The sequence below is a fragment of the Aptenodytes patagonicus genome, chromosome 2 (assembly GCF_965638725.1).
Source record: "Aptenodytes patagonicus chromosome 2, bAptPat1.pri.cur, whole genome shotgun sequence".
Taxonomy (NCBI): domain Eukaryota; kingdom Metazoa; phylum Chordata; class Aves; order Sphenisciformes; family Spheniscidae; genus Aptenodytes; species Aptenodytes patagonicus.
In genome coordinates, this window is record NC_134950.1 from 136,111,284 (window position 1) to 136,138,072 (window position 26,789).

The following is a 26,789-nucleotide window of genomic DNA, read 5'->3' on the forward strand; positions in this document are numbered from 1 at the left end:
AACAGGTTTCTTACCTTTTTGAAAGCTTGCTCCATTGAAAAACTGAAGGTGTGACCTAGACAAATAGCAGAAGAACTGAGTGTTGTAGTTAGAATAAAATGGAAAATGTGATCTGCATGTTACTAGCAGTAAAGTACATATCTATATTCCAGTTTTTAAGGATTTTCAGAAAGGTGTTGAGTAATACTTTGCTTTCTGAACTGAAGTGCAGTGGCAATTCTAACAATTATGGTATCTCTTCTCAGTGCAATCTCTAAAATATTCTAAAGTGCATGTCTGGCTTGGCTTCCATTATTTTCAGGTTGAAACTTTTGGGGATTTTGAGCAGGAATACATTTCGGTGAAGGTCTATTACTAGCCTGAACATTCCTGGCTTTGAAATGAATTTAGAGTCTATTTCTGTGAGTCATGTAGAGGAACTGTTAAGACATTAAATCTTGGAGGTAAGAAACAAGGTAGCAAAACTAGTCCTTTAGGTATGTTACATTTGAATCCTGTCTTTGAGATTTGCAATTGGAGAATATCACATTTTATGTAATGCTTTTTAATATACTGGCTGGAGCTGATAAAATGAATTCTAAATAGCTGGAATCTCAGATTTCATTTTGTAAAGTTCGCTAATATAAATGCATCAACTGCCTAGATTCTTTTTCAGGGAGTAGTTTCTTAGATGATAGGGCCTCCTATTTGTTATTACTTGCAAATAAATGATTTAGAAAATTGAATTAAAAATCCCCTTTTTCCCTTCCCTACCCCACTCTTTTTTTTTTTTAGAAGAAATCTTTTTACAGTTCCAAACTCTTATTGATGGTTTGCTTTGTTTGCTGCCAAAAAGTATTTTTGAGTATGTGCTTTTGAATTTTTGCTTCAGAGTTCAGTGTCCAGTTCAGATGGCTCTGTGAAAGTGCTTACTGGTTTTGACAGTATTTTCCACTTGGATTAGGAAATCTCCTATCTAGGTGACAAAATAAAAATAACTTCCATACATTGACACATGATGGTTAACACTACGTTTCATCCTCTAGCGGAGGTAGGTGGTAGCAAAAGAATGCGCGTTAAATCCAGAAACACAGTGCAAGCTGATTGCTTCATTGTTTTTAAGTCTTTTTTTTAACTTGTTCTAGCTCAATCTGTTACTTCCAGTTCAATATATTACTTCCATTTATATCAGCTTAACAAATTTTATTGTAAAATCACTCTTGAGGCTTCCCATTTCTGTGTCAAACCTATAAATACATTGAAGTTTCTAGAAGATTTTAATGAGAGTGGAAAAGTGAACTAATTCTGCTGTATACTAAGTTATTGTAATACTTTGAGTGTTATGCAGCTCTTCTCACTTGGCGGGTAAAAGCTCCTAGCAATTTGTGTGCACACTGTTGGAGCTCTAGAATAGCAAGACGTTTTATTCAGATACTTTTCCTGTATATTGGAGATATTGAGGGCGTGGTATGAGGTGTGATGATAACAAGTATCCTCTTTATATGCCTTTGAGGCTGGAGGAAGTGAGCCAAAAATGAGAGAAAGGAGCCACTGGAATTCTTTCTTCACATGGGATGGAAGGCTCTACTTTTATCATCTGCAAGTATGTTATACGGGATGAAAAGTGTATAAGGTGACTTGGGCAGTTATTGCATCAGTCACTCCCTAATAGCTGAAATGTAACATTTATCAGTTTACAGTTTTGTCCAAAGGATTGATCCACACAAAGTTGCAGTTCCTTGTAATGTTTTATTCATTCACAATATAATTTATATTTCAGCTTCTGGAGCCAGTTTGCCATCAGCTCTTTGAGTTCTATCGCAGTGGCGAGGAACAATTGCTACGATTTACGCTGCAGTTTCTACCGGAATTGATGTGGTGCTATCTTGCTGTCTCAGCAAGCAGAGATTTGCAGAGCAGTGGATGCATAGAGGCTCTTCTCCTAGGAGTTTATAACTTGGTTTGTATTCGTGTGTAATTATTCAGGCCTAAAAATATTAGTGTGCTTTTGGGGGATACTATAGAGTATTTTACTGGGGAATAATTAACAATTTTGTTTCAGAATTGAAATGAAGTGATTGATCATCTCGGTTTTGACTCTTCAAATTGGTGTCCATGTCGAAATCTGCAACATGAACTTTTATTCTTCTATTTTGGTGAATATTTTCTCTGCTGCCCTTGTGGTTCCTGGAAAGTGTTAATGCACTAATGACTGAAGGAGCCAAAGGAGTCCTCTTAATTTTTTTATTACTTAATTCTTGGTATGGTGATTAAGCTTACATTCTGCTTGAGAGCTTTTAGAGGTGCTACTTTTGAAGTGGTTGCCCGTATTTTCTGGGGTATTCTGACTATCCTGACTAAAAACCACAAAAAATCACTTTCAACAAATTCTTAGTACTCGACTGCTTAATGGATTGCTTAGCTTTGATAAATTAAAGGCCTCCTTTCATTTTGTAATAACCTTGACTTTTTTCATATTTTGTATGAAAAGATACTCCTTGTTACTAAATTACTGCTTTGAAGAACAGAATTACGAAGGAACCTTTAAGAGCACCATATTTTAGTTATGCATTTAGTCTTTTTATGGCTATTATAAAAAGCTTAGTGTTGTTATGTCCATTGGGATTCTCTTCAGTGTAGTTTGTATGTTCTGGATGTTTTTGGGAAGTGAAAAAGTCATGAACTTTAAGTCTCCTCTTCCCATTCTGAAAATCTGGAGAAGGCAGCTCCCATCCTTCTTTTAAAAATAATCTCAAGTGTCTTTACCGAGTGAGTGAAAACATTTTTTTCACCCAGGAGTCTACTCAAAGACCTCAGCCCTTATATTCAACTCTTCTTTAGGCAGAGTACAGGCTTCATCTGTTTTCTGTGTGCTTAGTTGTATCTGAGAAGAAAAACATTTCTAGAAAGCATTTGGTGTATCTTTATGCCTTAAGTCAATTCACTCCTTTATTTCCATGATGAAATCATCTAAAATGGTTGACGGATGTGGCTGTAATCACTTGTCTTTCTCCTAGAAGAGATTACATTTACAGTTAAGCTTGAAACCAGTCCAGTAATGTCTTTTCTTAGCTATGAACAGTTTCTTCCTCAATTAGTAACATAGCCATCCATCTCCAGCTGCTTGGGGTCATAAGAATTTTACAGCAAGCTTCTGTAGGAAGCTGTAGATCAACCTGATTTTTGGAAACTTTTTTTCCCCCCCCTTCTGCTTTAAGGCATAATGAATACTTATGCTAAAGTAATGCCGTGCTACTGATGCTGACTTCTTCCCCTCTGTGGATGTCATATAAAATTTGTAACTTAAATAATCAAGATGGTACTGTTCTTCAGTATACAAGGAAGGTTGAAAAGGTAGTAGGTGGCCTGCTTAGATACTTATTTTCTCTTTAACCAGCTACTTTGTTTTCAAAAGCAAGAGGAAAGATGTAGCCTGATACAAATAGTAATCCTTCTGTAATTATGGAGGATGGTCTCTTGGAACTTGAGGGAATTTGCAGGACTCTGTTGAGCATGTTGTTTCTTACTGAAGGAAATTGAAAAATTAAGTATTGCTCAGAATAATTTTAAATTCACTACATTGTCAGGGGTACGGAATTATTGTGGCTGAACCTTGAGATCATGAACTGGTTTGTTCTACCTTCAGCTTGGAGACATACTGTGGTAGTGCATGCAGTTGATATTTTTGGCTTTCCTGGCTGTAGGTATCAGTTTTTTCTAATATTCTCCAGATCTTGAAATGCACTCCTGAAACTTAATTACAAATCTGATTGGAATGAAGAGGCAAAATATTGATATTTTTAGACTTTAAAAGTTTGGATCTAGCCACTTCTCTTCCCTTCTCCTTCCATATATCGAGGAAACTGTTTTCCACATTGATGCAGAAGCAATATTGAAAATTGAAGTATCAGTGGGTTATGTGGAGAGTGGAGGAGCTGTATAACTCTTCAGACAGATATGCCCTTGTGATACTTCTCAGTCTTCCTTTATCACTTCATATTGTACTTTAAGACATGAGTTTTAATAATTACTATGTGAAGTTAGTCCTTCAGCCTTCCAAGGAATGGGTTTTAGGTGACACTGAAGCTCTTCTCTAATCTCTACCTTTGGATATATGAAACCTGCTGCTGAAATTTTTTTTGGAGGGGGGGGCAGTTCTTGTGTGTGTGGTGTTGGTCATTGGTCAGGTCTGCTTTGGAACTTCTGAAGTTTTTTATTTGAAGTACTTCAGTGCTCTTCTGTGATACGTAGGCACATCTTTTTTTGCCTTACCCATTAGTCTTCCGCTAACTTACAGGAGTGAGAAGTCTGCCAACATACTGCTGTAGTGGTATCCTGCAGGAAAGTAGCTTCTCTAAAGCTTTGCATCCATGCTTCTCTAAAGCTTTGCATCCATGCTTCTTTTAACTCTCTCGAAGTATGGAATTATCAAACTTGGACTTTTGCAAATACTGTGATGTCTGCTACTATCAAACCATATGAGGCTGCAATCATTCCAGAGCTATAATATTTCCGAAACAAATTACCTGTAGAGTCATTACTTGATGGGTAAATAGTTTTCAGAACAGAATTATTGAGCATTAACCTTCACAATTAGCAAATAGTGTAAAATTAAAAAAAAAAAAACACTGTTTAAACATATTGAGATTTCCAGTTAGTGTTTTTAAGGTGGACTATGTATCAAATGCATGTGCCCTTTGCTAAGTCATTTGAATAGTTTTCAGAAACAAAGCAAATGCACTGTGATAGAAAGTAAACACAGAGAGAATTTCTAGCTTGTAGCTGGGATTGTTAATAGTATCCCTCTCTGTCCCTATAATAATTTGTTGGCTTGCTTTATCCATTCACCCCCACCCAGCATTTAACATTTTTGAATGTCTGGTTTCTGTAGTACAGTGTAAACATTGGTATCTTCTGTCTTTTTCAGGAGATAGTTGACAAAGAGGGACATAGCAAAGTGCTGAGTTTCACAATTCCGTCTTTGTCCAAACCTTCAGTCTATCATGAAGTAAGTGACATCTACAACATAAAGTTGTTACTGATCAAGAAAGGCAGTATGCTTTGGGGGCCTGTTTGTTAAGAATAAAAGCGAAAAGTAGTTTTAACGTGTTGCATGATGACATAGGAACATATTTCTCAGCCTTTTGAGTTACCACTAACTGGTCTCTGAGGCCTCTTCAAGACTGAATAGTCGTAACTCCATAATATCCATGTACCAACTATGTCTTTTTTTTTTCATTCTGAAGCCTTATCTGGTGTAAAATAACTTCTCAAATCTAAGGCAGCTTAGCAGTCAGATAACCTTAAGCCTGTTGAAAATTTATGTACAAATACAGTGATGCTGATCATTGTCTATTTTCACTTGCATTGTAGTAAGACTTCAGGTGGACATGTTTTGAATGACCCTTTTTCCTTTAGCCTTCCAGCATTGGCTCCATGGCTCTTACTGAAGGAGCTTTATCACAGCATGGTTTGTCCAGGGTTGTATACAGCGGACCTCATCCTCAGAGGGAGATGTTAACAGCACAGAACAGGTGAAATTGTATAATAGGATTTTGCTTGAGAATCACTAATGAATCTTAACTTCTTATAATTTTTAATATAGTTACAGACTGAAGGTGGATGGGCTTATGCTCTGTTTTGTGGTGGTTTTTTTTTGCTTTTAAACACGTGTAAATGTAGATGCAGAAAGACTAGCAGTGCATATTACTACATGAAGAGGAAAAGCTTACAGAACCAAACTACTCAACTGTCAATTTTACTGAAATGAAATACCAAATCTGTTCAAACAACTCTTGCAAATTTCAGTGTAAACTTGTTTTCTTTTAAAAAATAAAATTGGTAATGTAATTCTAATGTTTCTTGTAAATCCCAGGTTTGAAGTGCTGACTTTCCTTCTGCTCTGTTACAATGCTGCCTTAAGCTACATGCCTGCAGTTTCTCTTCAGTCGTTGTGTCAAATTTGTTCAAGGTAACTTCTGTAGGTTGATTACACTTAAAATGGCATTTTCAACTTGAAATGCAATCAGTTTGATTTTTTTTTTTTTTAAAGCTTCGGGTTCTGAAAAGCTGCTTGTAAACTTGACTTTTTTCATAAGTGTTTATAGCTGCATTATTTGCTTTTAAAGTATCTCTTATGTAACTTTGGGTTGAGATCTCAAAAGGGGGAAGCAATGACCTGGCTTATATGCAGTGCTGTTAAGTGGAGAAGTCAAATCAAGGGAACGGTTTGTTTTTAATCAAAGTAGTTGTAGGTGTGTTAACTAAATAAAATCAGAAATGTCTTCTAAAATATTGGTAAATTTTGTATTGCAAGCTTACTTAATATGTTTGGATGCTGTACAAGTTGAAACTTTCTTGAAATTATAGTAGATCTTGAAACTAGAAATACATCCATTCTTATGGATACTTTGGGTATTTCCAAAACCTGCTGTTACTTCAAAAACCAAAACAAAATGCAAAAAACCCATCTCAGCTTTAATTCTGTTTGGATGTGGTCCTGACAAAATTCTCAGAAGAATCTATAGAATAACTCCTTCAATTGGTTTGAGCAGTGTTGAATTTAGGTTTCTTTTGGAAGATCTGTATGAAAGCAATCTACAATGAATATGCTTTCTTCTAGTAAGTCTAATTCAATTTTTATGACTTTTCTAAAGAAGTAAAAGCTTCTAGTACTTCTTATTTACAAACATGAACTGTAAATGTGACAATTGCAGCACAAAATATTTTGTGCTGATCTCAAGTGTTGTAAATCCAGATTTTTTGCATTTAGGCATCTTCAGTTACTAAGTCTCTTTTCATAAGAATATTATCTTACTCTGATGTAAAGCGAAGCAGTTCTGCTGATGTCATTCTAGCCTTTTTGAGAGGAAGTAACTCAGATTAGAGCAGGGCTCTTTAAAACTAGTCAATACTGGCATTAATAGAGTGTCTGTATTAGGGTCTTTTCTATATAACTGTCACTGTTAACTGATCACATTCCTAGTGTAAGTTCGCTATTTTCCCCCCAAAATACTTACTGTATCCCTATACAGCAGCATCTAGGAAATGCATAAATATATACATTGGCATAAAAATGACCTGGTTAGATGGTTTTTATGTAAACTAGCATTTCTGTTTAAACTGGACACTTACTTGCTGCTGCCTCCACCCCTCAGGCTTCACACAACACTGAAACGCTTATTATTTTAGTGGATTGTAAGTGTCATCTTTGAGCCAAACCATTGGTAGGAATTATGGACTATCTGGAACTAAAGTGTTGCCCAAGTTGCATAATAATAGCCTCTTCTGGGGGATAAAGAGGAGGAAAATGGGATGGGATTTTTGTGGGGGAGTTATTCAATCTAGTTAATTTCAGTAACTGGCTCATGTGGTTTAGGACTAGGTAAGAATCGAAAACAGCTTTCATGCTTTAACTTTTACTATGTATGGACAAAATGAAATATGAGAGGATGAACTCGTAAGCATATTTAACAGAAGAGTCAATTTGATTCACTTAACTAGAAGTAAGATTTTTGTTTTAGCTAGCTGTGTGTATACTTTGCAGGTGAACTGTATGTATTTTAAGATAGAAATTTGTTTGCATTCTGGTTTCTAAAAATTTAGAGTTTTAAGCCATTTGAATAGTGAGATACAAATCACAATGCGATCTGAAGTAATGTATTCCTAACAATAATAAAATTGGAGTTTAAAATCTGAATGAATAGGCAAGGAGGACTTAAATAGGCTGTGCTTCTAGCCAACAACAATATCAAGTTTAGGGGAAAACTTGCAGTTAGTTACAAATTAACATGTTTGGCTACTCTTAAATCAAAATTCAAAACTAAGCAAAATTATTTTTTTTTTTTATGAAATATGATTTTGAATTGTTGAATTCAGTCACTTAAATCTTGGTTTAGGCCAGTCTGAGAAGTTTGTATTTAGGGTTGTAAATTTCAGTGAGAATTATGACTAAATACTGATGTTCAGAGCAGCAGTTGACCCAACTCTATAAAGTGGCAGCACAAGCCTAGGGTTTATGGAATTACCTTCGATACCAGATGAGAGCATAGAGGGTAGGTATCCTATACCTATAGGTGTATTAACCTCATGAAGTTCAGCAAGGCCAATTGCAAGGTCCGGCACCTGTGTTGGAGCAATCCCCGATATCAGTACAGACTGAGGGATGAATGGATTGAGAGCAGCCCTGCAGAGAAGGGCTTGGGCATACAGTGCAATATGCACTTGCAGCCCAGAAAGCCAAAGTATCTAAGACTGCGTAAAAAGAAGCGTGGCCAGCAGGTCGAGGGAGGTGATTCTCCCCCTCTACTCAGCTCTCGTGAGACCCCACCTGGAGTACTGCATCCAGTTCTGGGGTCCCCAGTAAAAGACAGACATGGACCTGTTTTGTGGACCTCCGGATCCAGCGGAGGGCCACAAAAATCATCCAGAGGGCTGGAACACCGCTCCTATGAAGAAAGGCTGAGAGAGTTGGGGTTGTCCAGCCTGGAGAAGAGAATACTCCAGGAAGACCTTGTTGTAGCCCTTCAATATATATATATATATAAGGGAGGCTTATAAGAAAGATGAGGGAGGCTTTTTACCAAGACCTATAGTGACAGGACAAAGGGCAACAGTTTTAAACTGAAAGAGGGTCGATTTAGATTGGACATAAGGAAGAAATTTTTTACAATGGGAGTGGTAAGACACTGGAACAGGTTGTCCAGAGAAGTTGTGGATGCCTCATCATTGGAAGTGTTCAAGGTCAGGTTGGACAGGGCTTTGAACAACCTGATCTAGTGGAAGATTTCCCTGCCCATGGCGGGGGGTGGAAATTGGTGATCTTTAAAGGTCCCTTCCAACCCAAACCATTCTATGATTCTTCCTTTATGAACATCTCATGTCTTCGTTTCCTTGCATGTTGTCAGTAGCGTGGCTTCCTGTCTTTCCTGATGAAGTGTTTAAAATCTTTTTTTTTTTGTTTTTATTTGGAGATATGGTGATATCAGCACGAAGAGTCAAATTTAGATCGTACCAGGTGCAAAGTACATACTGGGAGAGTTGCTGAGCCATAGAGATCTTGGGGGTGCTGTCTGCTTTTTTGTTGTTGTTTTTTTCCTTTTTTTAAGTAGCCGAAGCAGATGAGTTGCGGGATAGAGAAGGAGAGGAAAAAAGTGCAGTGGCTTAGTGGCAACGTTAGTATTAATAAAAAAAGGCTCTTGAAATCTCTATTACAGATGTGATTTGAAAGGTACTACAATACAATCTTAATTCAATTGTTTTTCTGGAAAAAAATAGATTTAAGAGGAGTTTTACAAGCTCTCTGGTATTGAAGCTGAAGAATTGAAGCTTTCTGAGACTAAACCTTCTAGTCTATGCTTTGGAGAAGGATATACTTTGATTAATGTCATTAAAGGTCATTCCAGAAGTCCAGTAAGAGCCAATGAATTGAATATTTAACTACCCAATATCTTTGATTCCCAAAATGTTTTGACTACAGAACCTGATGTGGAATTTAGTTTGGAACTAAATTCTAAAGCTGACTTTTACTGGATTTTAGAATAGTTTTATGAATGTGACACTTCTGGTCTCTTTGCTTGAAAATTTGTATGCAGCTTCCATATTATATGCAATGACAGTTATGCTTCTGTCTGTAATATTAATAGTTGCTATGCTGCTTTATTTCCTTAAATACTATTAACTTATTTTTTGTCTGTTCTGCAGCAAAGGTGTGGTTTCAGAATGACTTTTACTGCGGTTTTCTTTCATGTTCCACTGTAGTATAAATGTAACAGGAATCTCTAGGATGTCTCTATTTTGAAGGACTTGAGCTCTGCCAGTAGAGGGCATACCCTTCTTCCATAATAAGAAATAGTGTGCTTCAGCACAGGGTTGTTGATGGATACCTTCCTGTGGGTCTATTGTAGTTAAGATGTATACTAAACACCTAGCTTTGTAGAGTTCTATACAAAGGTGCTTCTACATTATTTGCTAATGACAAATGCGTGATTTCTTTAGAATTTGTGTCTGCGGATATCCTCGCCAACAAGTGAGAAAATACAAGGGAGTCAACTGTAGGATTCCAGTTTCATCTGAATTCATGGTGCAAATGCTAACAGGGATTTATTATGCATTGTAAGTTTTTTTTTTTTTTTTTAATATATATGCATACAAAATAAAGAAATGTCAGCTTAATTTCTACACTCATTTAGGCATGCTACCTTTGAAGTGTTTTATTTTCTAGTGGTCATATGCTGTGTCTAGCAATAAGGCCCTCAGGAAGCGAACATAGTTCTCCAAGTAGTTAACTGAAGTTGCTGATGTCGTATTGGGGAAAGAGGGCTAGAACAGCACTTAATAGGTATAACTGCTGATGTGAAAAAAACCTTCTGAAAAAATCTTTTAAAAAAACCTTTTTCAACCATTGTCTGCTGTCCGTATTTTTGCATGCTTAGTTTTGACATCAGTCTAGTTAAGGAAAAAAGGTCTTATCATTCTTTCTCTGAAATGCTGATGTCATTTACCCTTTGACAGTCATATTAATGTGTAAAGCTCTCTTATTAACTGAAATAATTAGAGACTAGTAACACAGGAATACTCAAAAGGTGGAGTAATATTAAAACAATCCTGTTTGAATTTCAGAATATTTCATGACTAGCTGATCAGTAACTAATTATGTCATTTTTAAACTGCTCAGGATGGCCAATGAAAATAAAACTTTGTCTCCATAGACGCTACTTCAGAACAAGTTCTCTAAATAGCAGGCTTACTGCTAATGAACACAAGTAGTTCAACTCCTCTAAACTGAGCTCTCAAGGAATACTAAATCTGTGAAGGTTATGTGATCAAGAAGGTTCATCTGTTGATATAGATGCTTATTACTATGTATATATTTACCTTTGTAGTTACAATGGAGAATGGGATCTGGCTCGTAAAGCTATGGATGACATTTTGTATAGAGCACAGCTGGAACTGTATCCAGAACCTTTGCTGGTAGGTGTTATATTTCAACATTTTTTTGAGTAGAAATTTTAGTCTAGGAAATCCTTCCGATGAACGTGCATGATGTGACATCACACCGGGAACCTAAATCCCATGAGGTCTATGTGGCTGTGCTTGTGTGAATAGCTAGATCTGCAAGTACACACACACATGCTCAGGTATCTTCAATGTACCTAGTTATTTTGTCATCTTCCCTAATGAACAAGCTATTTTCAGTAGAACGCTTCTAAGTCTTGAAAGCTTGGATGATAGTGCAGAAGCATTCTGAAGTTCATGTTAAGTAATAGCCACATCTTTAAACTGGAAACTTTGTTTTAAAACGTGGCAGGTATTAAATGTAACTTAGTTCTGAGAGGTAGTTGCCACCAGCATTCTTTGTAACCCGTGAAAAAGCTAGTGTGCTTTTTGACCTTAAACTGGAATTGTACACAGTATTCTTCTGGAGTGATAAGAATCTCCTGATGGAATGCTGCTTCTAAAATTTGGATCTTCATGTTAAGAAATTAACTGCATCTTTTCTGTTCTAGGTTGCTAATGCAATAAAAGCTTCACTGCCTCAGGGTGCCATGAAATCTAGTAAAGAAGGTACAAGATGCATTCAAGTTGAAATTACACCTACTTCATCCAGAATATCAAGAAATGCCGTGACTAGCATGTCTATCCGAGGGCACAGATGGAAAAGGCATGGTAAGAAACACATTCTGCAATGAATTCTCAGCTTTTTACATGTGCTTAAAATAATATTGAGAATTTTGTTATTGCACATCTTCATTGCTAGTAAGCAAGCAGCAGTTTGGAGGTTTTTATTTTCTTAACTGGTGAATGGGAATCTTAATGCAGTTCAGATGAGGTATATTCTTTATTTCCTTAGTCATGATTAAAAAAAAAAAACCCACCACATAAAAAAACCTTTTCGTTAAAGGGAGCTGTACAAAGTTATTGATTCTTTAGAGGCCAATGTTAAGGGAGCTGTACAAAGTTATTGATTCTTTAGAGGCCAATGTTCCTGTTTTCTTCTGAAAAGTAATGTATAGTACCTGAAGCAAAGCAAATATTTAACAGCTTTACTGCAGAACCTCATCTGTCTTAAATTACTTAAATAAAAATCGGATTTAAGGGTAGAGGGATAAATTACTATGTTTTGGTGTCGTGGTTTAACCCCGGCCAGCAACTAAGCACCACACAGCCACTTGCTTACACCCCCTGATGGGATGGGGGAAAGAATCAGAAGATTAAAAGTGAGAAAACTTGTAGGTTGAGATAAAGACAGTTTAAGTAAAGCAAAAGCCATGCACATGAGCAAAGCAAAACAAGGAATTCATTCACTACTTCCCATCAGCAGGCAGGTGTTCAGCCATGTCCAGGAAAGCAGGGCTCCATCATGTGTAGCGGTGACTTGGGAAGACAAAACACCATCACTCTGAATGTCCTGCCCTTCCTTCTTCTTCCCCCAGCTTTATATGCTGAGCATGACGTCATATGGTGTGGAATATCCCTTTGGTCAGTTGGGGTCAGCTGTCCCGGCTGTGTCCCCTCCCAACTTCTTGTGCACCCCCAGCCTACTCGCTGGTGGGGTGGGGTGAGAAGCAGAAAAGGCCTTGACCATGTGTAAGCACTGCTCAGCAGTGACTAAAACATCCCTGTGTTATCAACACTGTTTCCAGCACAAATCCAAAACAGAGCCTCATACTAGCTACGATGAAGAAAATTAACTCTATCCCAGCCAAAACCAGCACATTGGGCAAACTAATATAATGGCTTCCATGAAGTAGAAGATCTGGGCTAAGAAGTAGAAAAAATGGTGCTGAATGTACTGCAAAAGGAGAAACTTTATATTCCACTTCTTCTACCATCTTCAGATGAGGGAAGAGCCGCTGGACCAGCGATCAAAATTGGCAATGGCTTGTTCTGCTGGGCTTGTAATTCTGATGACAGGCTAAGCGAGTGAGTGTAGATAAGAATGCTCTTTTAATAGGTTCAATAAAGATTTTGAAGTATTATCATAAAAATTTCTGTATGATGTGTACTGTATGAGCTTTTGTAGTATATGGACAGTTTGGTTAGAAAAATATTGCCAAGTTACTTGTAAAGGACCAAGAGGTATTTCAGGTAAGTGTTGAGAAAATTTTTTATAAATATGCTGGTAGAAGATGACTTTCAAATAATGATAGAGCTTTCTGAGCAGTAATGATACACATCGGTGGTAGTAGTACCAATAATAAGCTGCCAGAGGGGGTGAGGGGCAAAGGTAAAATAACCAAACTTCTTTTCAATTGATTAAAAACTTATTAAAACTGTCAGACAAAGCTGAGGAGCAAAACTTTAGTGTCTTTAAATTGACTGAGGTCCAGTAGCAAGTTATTACTGAAATATCAAGACTGCTAAGGACCATTTCAGTCTTTATTATTTATTTTCCTTTCTTCAGGCTTACAGTTGTTAAGCAGGGATTATTGACTAGGTGCAAGAAAACTGTACGATAGCTCAGCTTTTAAATGGACAAATGCCCTCTGAAGCTTGGCAATTTTGTCAGCTATTATTTTTGAGTGGTTCTGATGCTTGTTCAAATGAGGTGGTAGAGGGGAACACAGATCAGGGATACTGAGTGCTAGTTCATTCAGAGGAGTTAAAAGTGTATTAAAATAAACATTCCTTTTGTCTTTGTGTTTACGGAAAAAATGAAATAAAAATGTTACAGAATCAGTATTGGAACCATCCTTATAAGAATGCAAATTTTTCAGCAAAAAAAATCTACAGAAATCTAGAAGTTTTTACGATTATTGCCTTCTTGCAGGGGATGATGCTTGGTGAAGTTCAAGGAAAAATGGGTGGGACAAGTGTGCCCTGCAGCAGATAACAGTAAGGTGAAAGGGAAATGAGAATAATAGTAGGACTCATAGAAATGGGGCGGAATGCTGTGTTTTATGGGAGTCTCAAAGCAGGACAAGTTGAGAGAAACAGTGATAATCTAGTTAGTATGACCCAAGTGAGGAGCAGTCAGTGTTTAGGGATGAGGACTGAAAGATTAAGGACTTTTACAAAAAAGCGCTTGTCAACATTTTGTTTGGGTTATTGGGAAAACTTTGGATTTGCCTCAATGGTACAGGATTTAATGAAGTGGAAGAAAATCACTTGGTATAGGGTGGGGGTGGAGGGGAACTTGTATAGCAGGTTGTGGGAGTAGTTGTAAATTTAAAGGCTATGTAAACATTAGGCTAGTTTAAAGGCCAAAACTGAGTCTATGGTATCTTTGACTAACTGACTGTCCAATTGTTTTGTTTTTGTTTTAAATGGTAAATGTTCTGTGCATATACCACTTCAGCTAATCTCAAAATTTTCATTATAAAATACTAAGAAAATTGTTGTTTGTGACTTGAAAAGCCTTTTTAAAGTCAGAGTGGATGGTCTCCTGATTTCAAAATTCCTAATAATATAATTCAGTGCTCCACAATTCTTGATAAAAGGAAGACATGGAATAGATCTTCAGGGTCAGCATGCAGAAAGAATAATGAGGCTTGTGCTTACGGATGCTTGTTTGAATTAAAATAAATACTGGAATTGGTAGAAATCAGATGACAAACCTTGTACCTCCTGACCATTACTCTCTCCCACAGTGTAAGGGGAGAAAAAATGTATTTGGGGGTTTTATTTTTGTGCTTCAGTATAATAAAAATGGGTTGTACAAATGGATTAGGGGGCTAGAGGAGACAGCTGAGAGGCAGTTTGGTCTTATACATTATGTGGACCAGAAGACCTGATGAAGCAAAGTATCCCTCGGTGAAGCAAGGGCAGCAACTTTCAAACACTAGCTATCTGTGTAAAATAAATAAAAGAATTACAGCCAATCACATTTCCAGCTGAGAAGCACGGGCTTTTTTTTTTTTTATCTTTTAAAAAATTCAGTTTACTATAAAAGTTTTCAGATGTTAGATCTTGCCAGCCTTTGCTAGGACTCTAGATTGAAGTCAGTTTTGAAAAAAGGTCAACTTAACATTTAATCTTATTGTAATACTCAACCCTGTAACTCGTTCATTAGAGCTGTAACTTAGAAGGACTTTTTTAAAAATCGAATTGGTATTGTGAATTTGGATTTCTAAGGTAGCTACTTCAGAGGTACTAAAGGTGAAGGTCATTTGCAAAATGGATCTATCTAATCACAAATGGATAGTATTTATAGAGTCAGTTGATACTAGCCACCAATTATCAACAAATTATTTAGTGCTATTGAATTGGATTGCCTATAAATCATAAAGCTTAAAGAGGCGCATTAGCTCCTCTATCTAGCATTAGTTTTTTTGTGGCATTCATGTTTTAAAAACAAGCCTTGAGTGGCATCTCCATTTTCAATCACAAGTAGAGGAAAACCAGAAAAATCATACAGTGTGTAAGGGACATAAACACCTAAATGAATGGTTATTTATGGAAGCTAGGAAAAAAACAAAGTAAGCCCTAGCAATGTTTTCCTTACTAATGTAAAATCTGCCCCATAAAAGGGTTGCTCGGGGAAAAACTCCTGTGTGTAGAGGTAATGCATGTAAGAGAAATACCTTGATATAACAGACTGAGTAAAAAGAGCTAAGCAGGTGTTGGTGAGATACATAACACAAAAACAGAGACATCAACTAGAGAAGAAGGACAAGATTTTTTTTTTTCCCCATTGCAGAAATTGACTTTGTAGTATACAAGGTTTAGAAACATTAGTCTTAGAAAATTCTCTCCACAGTCATTCATACTTTTTTTGAAACAGTATTAATTCCTGAAATAGTTATAATTTTTATTTTTCTAGGAATCTGGAATGAATGTTAATTTGGGGATATAAGCTTGATGCTTTTGTGAATAATTCAAAATGCTAACATTGTTGTGCAGGAAATGCAGCTTGAGCTCGTGGTTAAAACTGAATTGCAATCCAAATGGGCAGTTTGCCTGTGCGATCTGAGGTAAATGGTGTAGGCAACCATAATAATAAGGTAGACTATGACTGAAATATCTTTTGAATTAATTCTTAGCAACTAGTAATCATGAAATGCACTATCAAGGTTGGTTGTACTACTCAAAGCATTCAGAAGTGTGTCTCCAAATGCATTTTCCTTCAACTGCTATGGGCATATTTATATTAACTTTCATACTGACATAATTATTCAGTTTTGTCTCTACGCTATTTAGCAGTGTCCTTTGTTTTCTGTTGCGCTACATTGCCTTGTGCACTGGGTATTAATATCTCTTTCTCAAAGGATAGACCCCCAGAGTTGTCCAGCTTGAAGCAGTATTGTCTTCAAAACCAAGCACTACGAAGCTGAAGGTTTGTTTTAGGTGTTCTTAGAAGTTTTAAAGTAAGGACGGGATGCTACTATGAAGGACATGGATTGTGTAGTCTTATCCCTACCATGAGACTGTAGATGCTATGATAGACAGTGTTAATAGGAGTTGAGATACCCAGTATCCCATTTTTTCATTCATTTCCTCCTGTTGTTCAATGTTAAACTCAGAGAAAGGTATATTCCCTTTCATTAGAAGTAGTTAATAGCACTTAACTAAAAGATCACACGTAACTGTGCTGCGTAAAACTCTAAGTTTTTTGGTTTTTTTTTTTCCCCAGTTCATTGTGGTAACGGTTGCACAGCTGTGGGAATGCAGCAATGAAGGGTAAAGTGCTGATATCACAGTAGGATATTACATTTAGAAATGCACACCACCAAACAACAATAAGTATCGCTATTATACAAAATCTGTAACAAAAGAATTCTTCCTCTGATTTCTGCTGTGCACTCTGAGTCTCCTTTCTTTGGAGCTGGATGCTGTAATTTAGTGCTTTTCTGCCCTTGGTGAGGAAGGGACTGACAGTAAGCTCTGTTCCACCCTCTCCTCTTTCTGGTGTCCTGGCTCTAAGTGAAGTTTCTAGCAGAATCGACTTATGCATATGGAGATCAGTGGATCCTGGGAAGAAGTTCTGCTGAAATAAGGTGCCTGTAGCTGCACTGACAGGGTAGCAGGAAGGCGTTTGAAGATTGCCATAGGAGAGGCACAGGTACCTCACCCTAGTAACATTAGACCAATGAGGCCAGTCAGAGCGTTGATCTTCTCTCCTCACTAACCTTTCTGCTCCTATGTTTTTAGAAAAAAGGCTATATTTGATGGTGGCATTATTATTATTATTTATTTATTTTTATTACTATTGCAGCTCACGGTGCTTGGTTGTTACCTTTGTTACTGACGATAGAAGACTTTTGCAGAAAGTGCTGTTAGAAGGCGTAACACTTGAAAACAGTTCAAACTTGAGTTTCCTGCTGAATACCAGGAAGTTAGTGGCTAATAGCACCGATTATTATATGTGATTTCCCTTGGATAGTACAACTTGTTAAATAGATTCTTTCATTAGTAGTTGACTAAATCATGATACTTAGCATTTGCAGGTAAAATCAGGGATAGCTCTTACACCAGGGGACAATGATGTCTATCCCTACCAGAATAATCTTCTAGCTCTGAGACTTAATTCATTGTCATGATAAGTGCAGACAGCACAAATGCTAGCAAAAAGCCCAGTGCTGTAGCCCGCTTGACCTAGAAGTACACTGTGCCTGCACAAGAGTCCTCAGTGCCGGGACAGGGGGAAGAGAGGATCCCCTCCAGTTGAAAAGCATTAGAGCTGCCTCTGTGAAAAATCATCTCATCATAAATTCCTCTGGTTTTGGACTTCATACTGTCAGTTAAATGTCTGTACTGCCAGCTTCTGTCACATGCAGTAGCAAACTGGCAGTATAGTCTGGGTGGTCCTTACTTAATCCTCAGGTCTGAAAGAGCTGCATTATGAATAAAACACAGGGACTCAGTTGAGCTTTATTCTGAGCTGTGCTTTTAGTTCATTTTTAGTCTTGTCAAGGTTGTGGCCATAGTGTTTGCATATATTATACATATATAACACATATAGAATATATAACTATATAGCATATAGTGTAGTTCTCGCTCTTCACTTGTATTTCCATGGTTTACATCTTCATGGAGGATGTGCCGTGACTATCTGTAACTGATGGCTTCTCTTTTTTTCTTCTCCAGGTCATCTAAATGCAGTTTTGTGGTTGTAGAGCTAGTGCTGATAAAGCAATTCTGAATACTTTTTAAAAGACCTTCAGATACTGAGAATACTTCAAACACTGTGGAGCTGACAGGTCACTAGGATTGTAACTTGTTACTTGCATATACTTGGAATTTCCATAAAGTTTCAACTCCCATTTTTATTTTCACTTTTTTTGCTCTCAGCAGCTCATCCTTCTCAAACCTGTCTTCATCTAACGTAGACAGGCATCTTTTCAGTTGGGATTTGTTTTACCAGGACCTTGTAGGAACTATTATATTCTTATCACTAAATATCATTATTAAATCTCTTGTGCTTACACACAACCACCATTCTCTCACTTTGAGTAGCAGTGGAGCTTTCTGTTTGCTTGGGGATTTTTGGCTATGTCTGCAGGAATCTTTGACTGTCTTGAAATAATTTTTTGGCCAGGCTGGGCACTTGTATATCTGCTGTTGATGACTTACCCAGATGAAAAGAAGTAATCTTAGAACCAAGCTGCATTGGGGTTTGCCTTAATTTCTTCCCCCCCCAGTGCTGCAGAAAGTTTTGCTGCTTTCCCCTCCCCCCAGCTAAATCATCCCTGTTTTCTCAACTGTACTGAGTTACTGACTTGTGTGACACAAATAAGTTTATTGCAAACTAATTTAGTTGTAAGCTCATATAAGAAGCTTAAAAAGGCTGAGGAGATCAACACTTATGTTATATTATTAGTAGGTGGCAAAAACTGCAGTAAAACTCCATAGGTTTTATCTGAATAAATTGATTTTAGTAACTGGAGAATTTTCTTACTTGTAAATATTTTTCTGGTGGAAAATAGTTTTTTGAAATGAAGAAAGAAAATCGAAGTCAAAGTGTGCTTGAGTTGGCTTAGTAGTTTCACTGTTAGTTTTCAGGCTGACCACTGTGCAGCATCATGACATCTTATGTGTGGAATTTCTAGTCTTACATGATAACACATGAAGTTGATACGCCATTTCATTGTTAAAAGAAGTTTCACTTTAGCATGGTGATAAAGAGAATATAATCATAAAAGTGAATTATGGAGGGTTCTTTGATTTCTGATAATATCTGAATGTTTGTTTCATGATCCTCAGAAATTTCAATTTTGGAAGATCAAGCATGGGGCTTTCCAGTATGTGGGTGCAGGCCAATAATTGGAAGACTGAAGCCTGCAATTTAGAAATAAAGCAAAATTCCGTACTTGCTAATGTTGCTAATTAACGAGAGGTTAATACGTGAGCATCTGCTTTAATTCATAATGCTTTAGTCATCTGTATCTACTGGCTTTTGTTTCATGTTTTGTTTCAGACATCTTTTGTTTTTTTTTCTTATCCATCTTTAATTCTAGAACAACCAGAGAATGGTAATGATGCTACTGAATTGGGCAACTTTATCATACCTGAGATTAGTGTCACAAGTGTGGCTGGAGAGAGGACCGGGAATGGGGAAAAGAGCAGAGCACTAGCAGAGAATGATGTTCAGCATTTACAGGGAGTACAGGAAACAGCTGCAGATCCTAGAACTGACAGCAAAGGCATGCCAGAAATCAGGAGGCAAAAATCTGTAAGAAAAATGATGGAGGATGGAATAAACTCATCTGGCAGAGTGCAGTTTTAGCAGAGCACTTGTAGCTGCACTCTAAGGTACCACTGTTGATTGAAAGGGTCACTGCTGCATGTTTGGAGAATTAAAGTATGCAGTTAATATATTTGCATGTGTAATAACACAAATGCATGTATCGCACACAGCTTTGTCTGTGCCACAGACAATGACAACATACTTACAAGTAGATTTATTTAATCTGGAGAAAATACACTGTGAGACTCAACATACCTTTGAGTTTATTAAGCATATTTATTGGGTTTACAAAATCCAGTGATCAGTGGTATGAAGAATCCGTCAAAATGGATGTGAAAAGTATCTCGCTGTGTACCTCAGATTTCCCAAATTCTACCTTTCATGGTATACTGGAGATCTCATGTTGTGCTTGAGTTTCAAACTCATATCACCAAACCTATGATGCAGAAGGTGACCTTTCAGTCCTAAAGCATTCTTGGGTTGCTAAACGTGCAGGTGCCATATTGGGTGTCCTGGGGTATTGATCACATACCTTCATAATCAACGAGCTTTGCAAAATCATGAATTGGAGCACTTGCTCAAAATAAGATTTACACTTTTTTTTGTTCTGTGTGGTATCTTCTAATCTATAAGTTTCTAATCTCCTGCATGAATTAACAAGACTGCATTTTTTTTTTTTTTCAAAATCACTACAAAATGAGATTCTGGGCATGCTTTTTGATCTAGTTAATGCAGCATTATTTGCTGTAACTTTATATCCTAATGAACCTTAATTCCAAAACCTAGTGGAATAGGTAAGTGTTTTGTTTTCTGTTCTCTGTTCTATTGCTGTATGGCTTCATGCTTGTAAATATCAAAATCTAGGAATACATAAAATCAATAAATGTGAGAAAGTCAGTTGCTAATTCTTTATTTCTTTTTCTACCATGCAGGTAATACTGATTTAGCAATGCAAGAAGAGCTGATAGAAGTGTCTGAAACTGATGAAGGGTTTTACTCTAGGGCTACTTCTAGTACAAGTCAGTCTGCCCTATCTAACAGCAGCAACACGAGCGGTAAGAACCTTTTGGGGAAGAGCCAACGAAGGTCTGGAGGAAGCAAAGCTGGAGGAAAAGAAAAAGAAGGAGAAACCTGCAGAGAACACTTGTCACGAAAACAAACTCAGAGAGCCATGAGTGAGAACCTAGAGCTTGTCTCTCTGAAGAGACTGACACTGACAACTAGCCAGTCCCTGCCTAAGCCTGGCAGCCATAGTCTGGCCAGAACGACCACTACTGTGTTTAGTAAATCCTTTGAACAGGTCAGTGGTGTCACAGTTCCAAATAACCGTGGTGGTGTATCTGGTACAGAGGCAAACAGGTTTTCAGCTTGCAGTCTTCAGGAGGAAAAACTGATATACGGAACAGAAAGAACGGATCTTCCGATTTTAAGCAAGCAACCTAATCAGCAGCGACCTCCTAGTATTAGCATAACTTTGTCAACAGATTGATATTAAATTGGCAAGTATGAAAAATAAAATATTGAGGGTTTATGCTGATATTGGTACATTGGTACATTAAGCTTCTTAATATGCTATACATACTTTCTTAAACCTCAAGCCCATAAATTCTTATTTGGCTCGCATTTAACAGTAATAGTGAATAGACAACAGTTGTAATTATTTTGCGTCAATTTCTAATAGCTTGGAACGTTCCTCTTTGACTTACTGTGTTTATGCACCTGATTGCTTACGGCTTCATGTGAAGCTTACAGCTTTACCAGTTTAACAAGATTGGTCATTTAGCCACTGACGGAGATGTGTGGCTTTTTGCAGATGCACAGTACAGGAACAAATAGAGCCTCTTTCCCAGATTCTACTTTTTTGGTACCACTTGGCATAGGCAAAACCGCAAGTACTTGTCTTATTTAAGAGGACTCTCGCAGCGTGGGCATGAAATTTTGGAACAGCATTGTAAGAACAAACATTCTCTTATGTTAGCCATGAGAAAGCTGTGCTTACATGTAAGGTTAAAGCTAGAAGCATCAGTTCAGTGTTTGATGTTATGGCAGTTTTTGTAATAGTAGTTAGTACACATTGCAGTGTTCATACTTCTTTATGCCTATATGAGTCTGAATTACAGATGCATTTTGGTTTTTCTATACGTCTTTGAAACTGGGCCAAAAGTCATACAGCAGCACTTGTGGATCGGAGTTCTTATCAGTTGCTATAGTAGTCACTCTTTAGACTTACAAATTGTGTGACAGACTGTCTTTCTTTCAGATTCTTAAATATCAGGCACAAAGCTATTCATTGAAAAGTCGCTGTCATCAGTGTTTTTATTATTTATGTGCTTATGTAACAATGTTATGTAGGAAATAAGGTATGAGCCCTTTGCACTGACTCAAGCAAATCAGGAGTGTGAATGTGTTTAACATGAACTTCTTACTTGACACTAAGAGAATACTACCAAAGGATGTGTACTTTCAGTAATTTGCAAGCACAAAGGGAAATTATAATGTAAATATAACTAGCACTGTAATTCCTAGTCTTTTATATCTCTTATTTTTCTAGTTTGAAATTCTAAAACAGCAGTCTGTTTAAGGTTACCTAACCTTTAACCTGCAGTTAATTTGGTGACCTTGTTTGATACCAACTTTTATAACATTAAGATTTTAATTAAAAATGGACATTAAAACTTCTTATGCAGAAATTTGGAGAAGCAATAGCTGACAAAACCACTCCAGTAGCACTGATTAGCTGATAAACAGACGATATATTATTATGGGTGGAGAAATAGGATGAAGATCTAAGGCATAGTCATTCCCAACTGTCCAGATTTCTGCAGCTAGTGATCCCTTATTGTCAAGAACCTGGTAACAAAACAAACACTAAAATTCTGGTGGACTTTCCTATTTTCCTGAAGATAAGTTTAGATATCCCTTTTTGACTTAAACTGAAGCACAAGTAACTTTTAAGCAGCTAACATTATTCAGGTTTATAGCAATTAATAAGCTGGTTAATTAATGATGAGATGAGGAGACATAGTTGATAGGGAAAAGTAAGTTGTATAATTCTACTTGTAGGACTGCAGGCTCTGTGTGTACATTTCTTAATATTCACCAAAGTCTGTGGAATAGCTGCATCAGTCTATAGATGTCTGTCTTCACCTGAGAGCCTGAGTTTAAATGAATGTGCTGCACTTTCTCATTCTTCAGGTTGTTGTGTGACACTGTTCTGTTCTAGTAATGCAGTATTTCCCCTTTTTACAGTGAAGTGTTTTCTTAATTGTACGTGGAAACTTACAGTCCTAATGTATAAACTAAAGTTTGTCCTGTTTAGTGCTTAATACTTTGGCCAGTGAAATAAACTGGTTCTTTGAAGTTGTATGTTTTTGTAAATACTTTGTACAGCAGAAAATTTTGCCTCTTTCTTACAGGTTTTTCTGGAATACACATTAGACAGCACATTTGTTTAAGATTGACTAATACATGTGGCTGCTGGAGTATGCATAACCACAAGCAGTAGAAGGGGTTTAGGCAGCTGATAGCAGATGTTGGCTAGCACTACGCATACTGAATGTAGAGCTCTTCCTTTCCTTGAAATTTCTTCTAGATGTTAAGAAGAAATAACCTGCAGAACTTACAGCTGCCTGCTGATCTGCTCTTGCAGCGTAGCATTTAGGGATACTTTGGAAACACTTTACAGTAATTAAAATTGAAACATAAACTAGAACAAATAAACAGAATTGCAATTGACAAATGTTTGTTTTGAACAGTATTAATTGTGAGTTAGTGTTGAGGGACTAGAATTTTTAAGTAATTCTACTGGTTTTGTTTTGTTTCATTTAGTTCATGATATCTCCACAGACACTCTTTCAAGCTGGGTGTTGGTGTAAAAGACGTTTATACTGGGAAGATTTAGTCACTTTAGCTATAAATAATTAGAATTTTGAAGGATCTACAATGCCATAAAATGTAGATATGTAACATAATGTTTACAATACTGTTGGCTACAAGTCACAGTGTTAAAGTTAGTTTATCCATTTATTTTATCCAGCTAATTATTCTAACTGTGGTCTGGCTTGAACCCAAGGCATAGGCTCATATTGGTACAACTGAAATTACATAAATCTTCATACTTTTCTGAAAAAATGATAAAAGGAAAGGTTCTTGATGCTAAAGGCTGCTGTTCCTGTACGTATCTGGCTTCATATTAATATGTATGTATTGGAGCCACTTATACAATGAGCATGTTTTTGTGAACTGACACCACACCTTGATACCGATCAAGTCTAAACAATTTCTTTCCTGATGTGAGTAATAGAACTTCCAGTTGTGCTTCTTTCTTTTCCTAAAAATGGAAAAGAAAAAAAAAAAGGCAGGCTAGGGGAGAGGGAGGGCAGAATTATTTGTTGTCCAAATATCCATGGCGCAGGATTGCGGGGGGGGAGGGGGGGGGGAGAAGTAGGGCAGGAAGCAGATATATTAATTATGTAACGATATTTCTAAAATTGTCAAGCTCTTGGGTTTTGAGCATTATCTGATCACTTTAGACTGATGAATGAAAAATACATTTCAAAGAAGTAGAGGTCTTCTAACAGTGTAAGGAAAACCTATTAAGACATCCCATATTGTAGTCGACCCGGGAGTGGGTAGTTCTGATGAATACGCTCCAAACATACAAGGCTGCAACATTCTCGGGAAAAAATGTTATGTAGGAGTGAATCATCTCAAATTATAATCAGAGAATTTGTTTTAATGCTGACATTTATAACTGACCTTACTGTTTTAAAGCAAAGGGCACTGATTCCAATGATGGCTTTGAACAGCAACACTTTCAAAACTCTGTTGAAGCTGAGAAGATTTATTTTTGTTGTGAGAATCTGTAACACCTGCGCAAAAAGCGTATGGCCTCTAACCACTTGCTGTAGAGCTGCGATGACTTTTCTGAAGGGAGTGAAATGTCCTTGAATACCTGACAGATTTGACAGGTACAGAAATACATAGCTATTTTACCCACACTTCTCTCTAAGGAGGTCTCTTCTGATTTCTGAGGATTCTAGAAATTTCTAAATTATGTCCGATATCTTTTGTCAGTGTTTGAGGCTTACAGTGCTGTATATAGGTGTGTAATATATTGCCTTTTCTATTTGTATAATTCTACTTCTAAGACTATAGATGTGTACATTTCTTAATATTCACCAAAGTCTGGAATAGCTGCATCAGTCTATAGATGTCTGTCTGCACCTGAGAACCTGAGTTTAAATGAATGTGCCGCACTTTCTCATATTCTTCAGTTCCTTGTGTGACACCATTCTGTTTTGGTAAAGCAGTATTTCACCTTTTTTTACAGTGAAGTGTTCTCTTAATTGTACATGAAAACTTACATTCCTAATGTATAAACTACAAGGTTTTCTTGTTTAGTGTTTAATAATTTGGGGAGTAAAATAAACTGTTTTTTCTGAAGTTGTATGCTTTTGCACTTTGTACAGCAGAAAATTTTGCCACTTCTTTACAGGCTTTTTTGAAATACACATTAGATAGCAGTATATTTGTTCAGTTTTCATTATACACATCTAGAAGTCACAGTAATGTTGACCACATTACTTAAAATATGCTGAATACCCATTTTACAGAGCGTAAGCTCTGCAAATGCAGCCTTGTCAGGTAGTACGCCATGCCTAAACCACTTGGCTGAGAAACACTGACTGACAGGTGGAAGGTGAGTTCAAGCAGATGAGTTGTAAACTGGTTGATGGCAGAAGTAGGTGACTGTCCTGTCAGTAACGTAGCACTACTTGGGCAACTTGGCAGTTTTGATGGTTTTAACGTAACAGTGGTTTGCTACACAGCCGTTATCTGCAATGTGTCTTTATTATTAGATCTTCTGTCCAGCAGTCTTCACTGTGTTCTGTGACCTGCTGGCGATCTGGGGGCTGTTGGCTGTCTTTTCTGCAAGGGTGCGTGTGGCCGGCTCACGTTCCCCTTGTTCATGAAGACCCCCAGGGCTTTTTCTGCAAAGCTGCTTTCCAGGTGTCTGGCCCCAGTGTCTGCTGGTGCCTGGGGTGGTTTGTCCCCAGGGGCAGGACTTGGCGTTGCCCTTTAAGCTTCCTGAGCTTAGATGTGTTGGCTCATGTCTCCTGCCTGTCGGTGTCCCTGTGAATGGCAGCGCACCCCTCTGAGGTATCGACGACTTCTCCCAGTTTTGTGTTATCTGCAAACATGCTGAGGGTGAGCTCTGTCCCATCATCCACCTTCATTAATGAAGATGTTAAGCCGTCCTGGCCTGGGTATCGACCCCTGGGGTACACCAGTAAGGCCAGGTCTCCAGCTGGGCTTTGTGCCACTGGTCACAGCCCTTTGAGCCTGGCCATTGAGGCGATTTTCTGCTCTGAGGCCTGGGTTTCCCGAGAGCTGCTCTTGCTGGTAACAACAGAAGCAAAGGCGGCAGCGAGTACCTTGGCCTTTTCCATATCTCCTGTCAGCAGGTCCTCTGCCCCACTCAGCTGTGGAGCCCTGTTTTTCCTTAGCCTTCCTGTTGCTGATGATATCTCTGCTAAAGCTTTTCTTGTTGCCCTTCACCTCCCTTGCCAGGTTCCACTTCATTTGAGCTTTGGCTTTCCTAACCCCATCTGTGTGTGCTTGGATAGTACATCTATAATCTCCCTAGGTCCCCTGCTCTTGCTTCCACCTCTTGTACGCTTCTTTTTCATGTCTAAGTTTAGTCGAGAGCTCATTGTTTGTGCATCCAGGCCTCCTGCTGCCTCTGCTTGATTTTCTGTGTGTTGCGATGGACCATTCTTGAGCCTGGAGGAGATGGTTCTTGAACATCAACCAGCTCTCCTGGGCCCTCCTTCTCTCTAGGATGGTCTCCCAAGAGTATCTACTGAGCAGGTTCCCTGCTCAAGGCAAATTCTGTTCTTCTGTAGGTTCAGGGTTGTGATCCTGCATTTTGTTCAAGGTTTCTTTCCTTCCGCCTTACAAATGTAGTCTCTGGTGCAATGCTGTAGAGAAACCTGGATGAATGGAAGAGCTGTAGTAGATGGCAGCAGTGGGAGATCTCGCTCTGCATTTTTTCATTTTTTGCAAATATCGGTCTTTAACCTCTTCTTTTGAATGGGCAAAACTCAATTTCCCTTCATACAAATGGGTGAGAGAGGAAATCTCAGATTCCTAACATTTCACTTGAACAAGCTAAAAGTTT

At 37.7% G+C, this 26,789-nt stretch overlaps 1 protein-coding gene across 2 annotated transcripts in view; it reads left to right on the plus strand.

Annotated features, from left to right (window-relative positions):
* HYCC1 (hyccin PI4KA lipid kinase complex subunit 1) overlaps positions 1–22,972 on the plus strand; it is a 48,647-nt gene extending 25,675 nt beyond the window's left edge. The window contains exons 4-12 of one of the 2 annotated variants that reach the window (XM_076331347.1): positions 1,760–1,939; positions 4,907–4,987; positions 5,398–5,513; positions 5,855–5,950; positions 9,976–10,092; positions 10,863–10,950; positions 11,487–11,646; positions 19,377–19,671; positions 20,539–20,708. In XM_076331347.1, the coding sequence (XP_076187462.1) occupies positions 1,760–1,939; positions 4,907–4,987; positions 5,398–5,513; positions 5,855–5,950; positions 9,976–10,092; positions 10,863–10,950; positions 11,487–11,646; positions 19,377–19,645 (1,107 nt within the window). In that variant the 3' untranslated portion in view covers positions 19,646–19,671; positions 20,539–20,708. Of the gene's footprint in view, positions 1–1,759; positions 1,940–4,906; positions 4,988–5,397; positions 5,514–5,854; positions 5,951–9,975; positions 10,093–10,862; positions 10,951–11,486; positions 11,647–19,376; positions 19,672–20,538 lie in introns of both variants that reach the window. The other variant, XM_076331346.1, reaches the window with a different exon arrangement.
* The last annotated feature ends 3,817 nt before the right edge of the window (positions 22,973–26,789 follow it).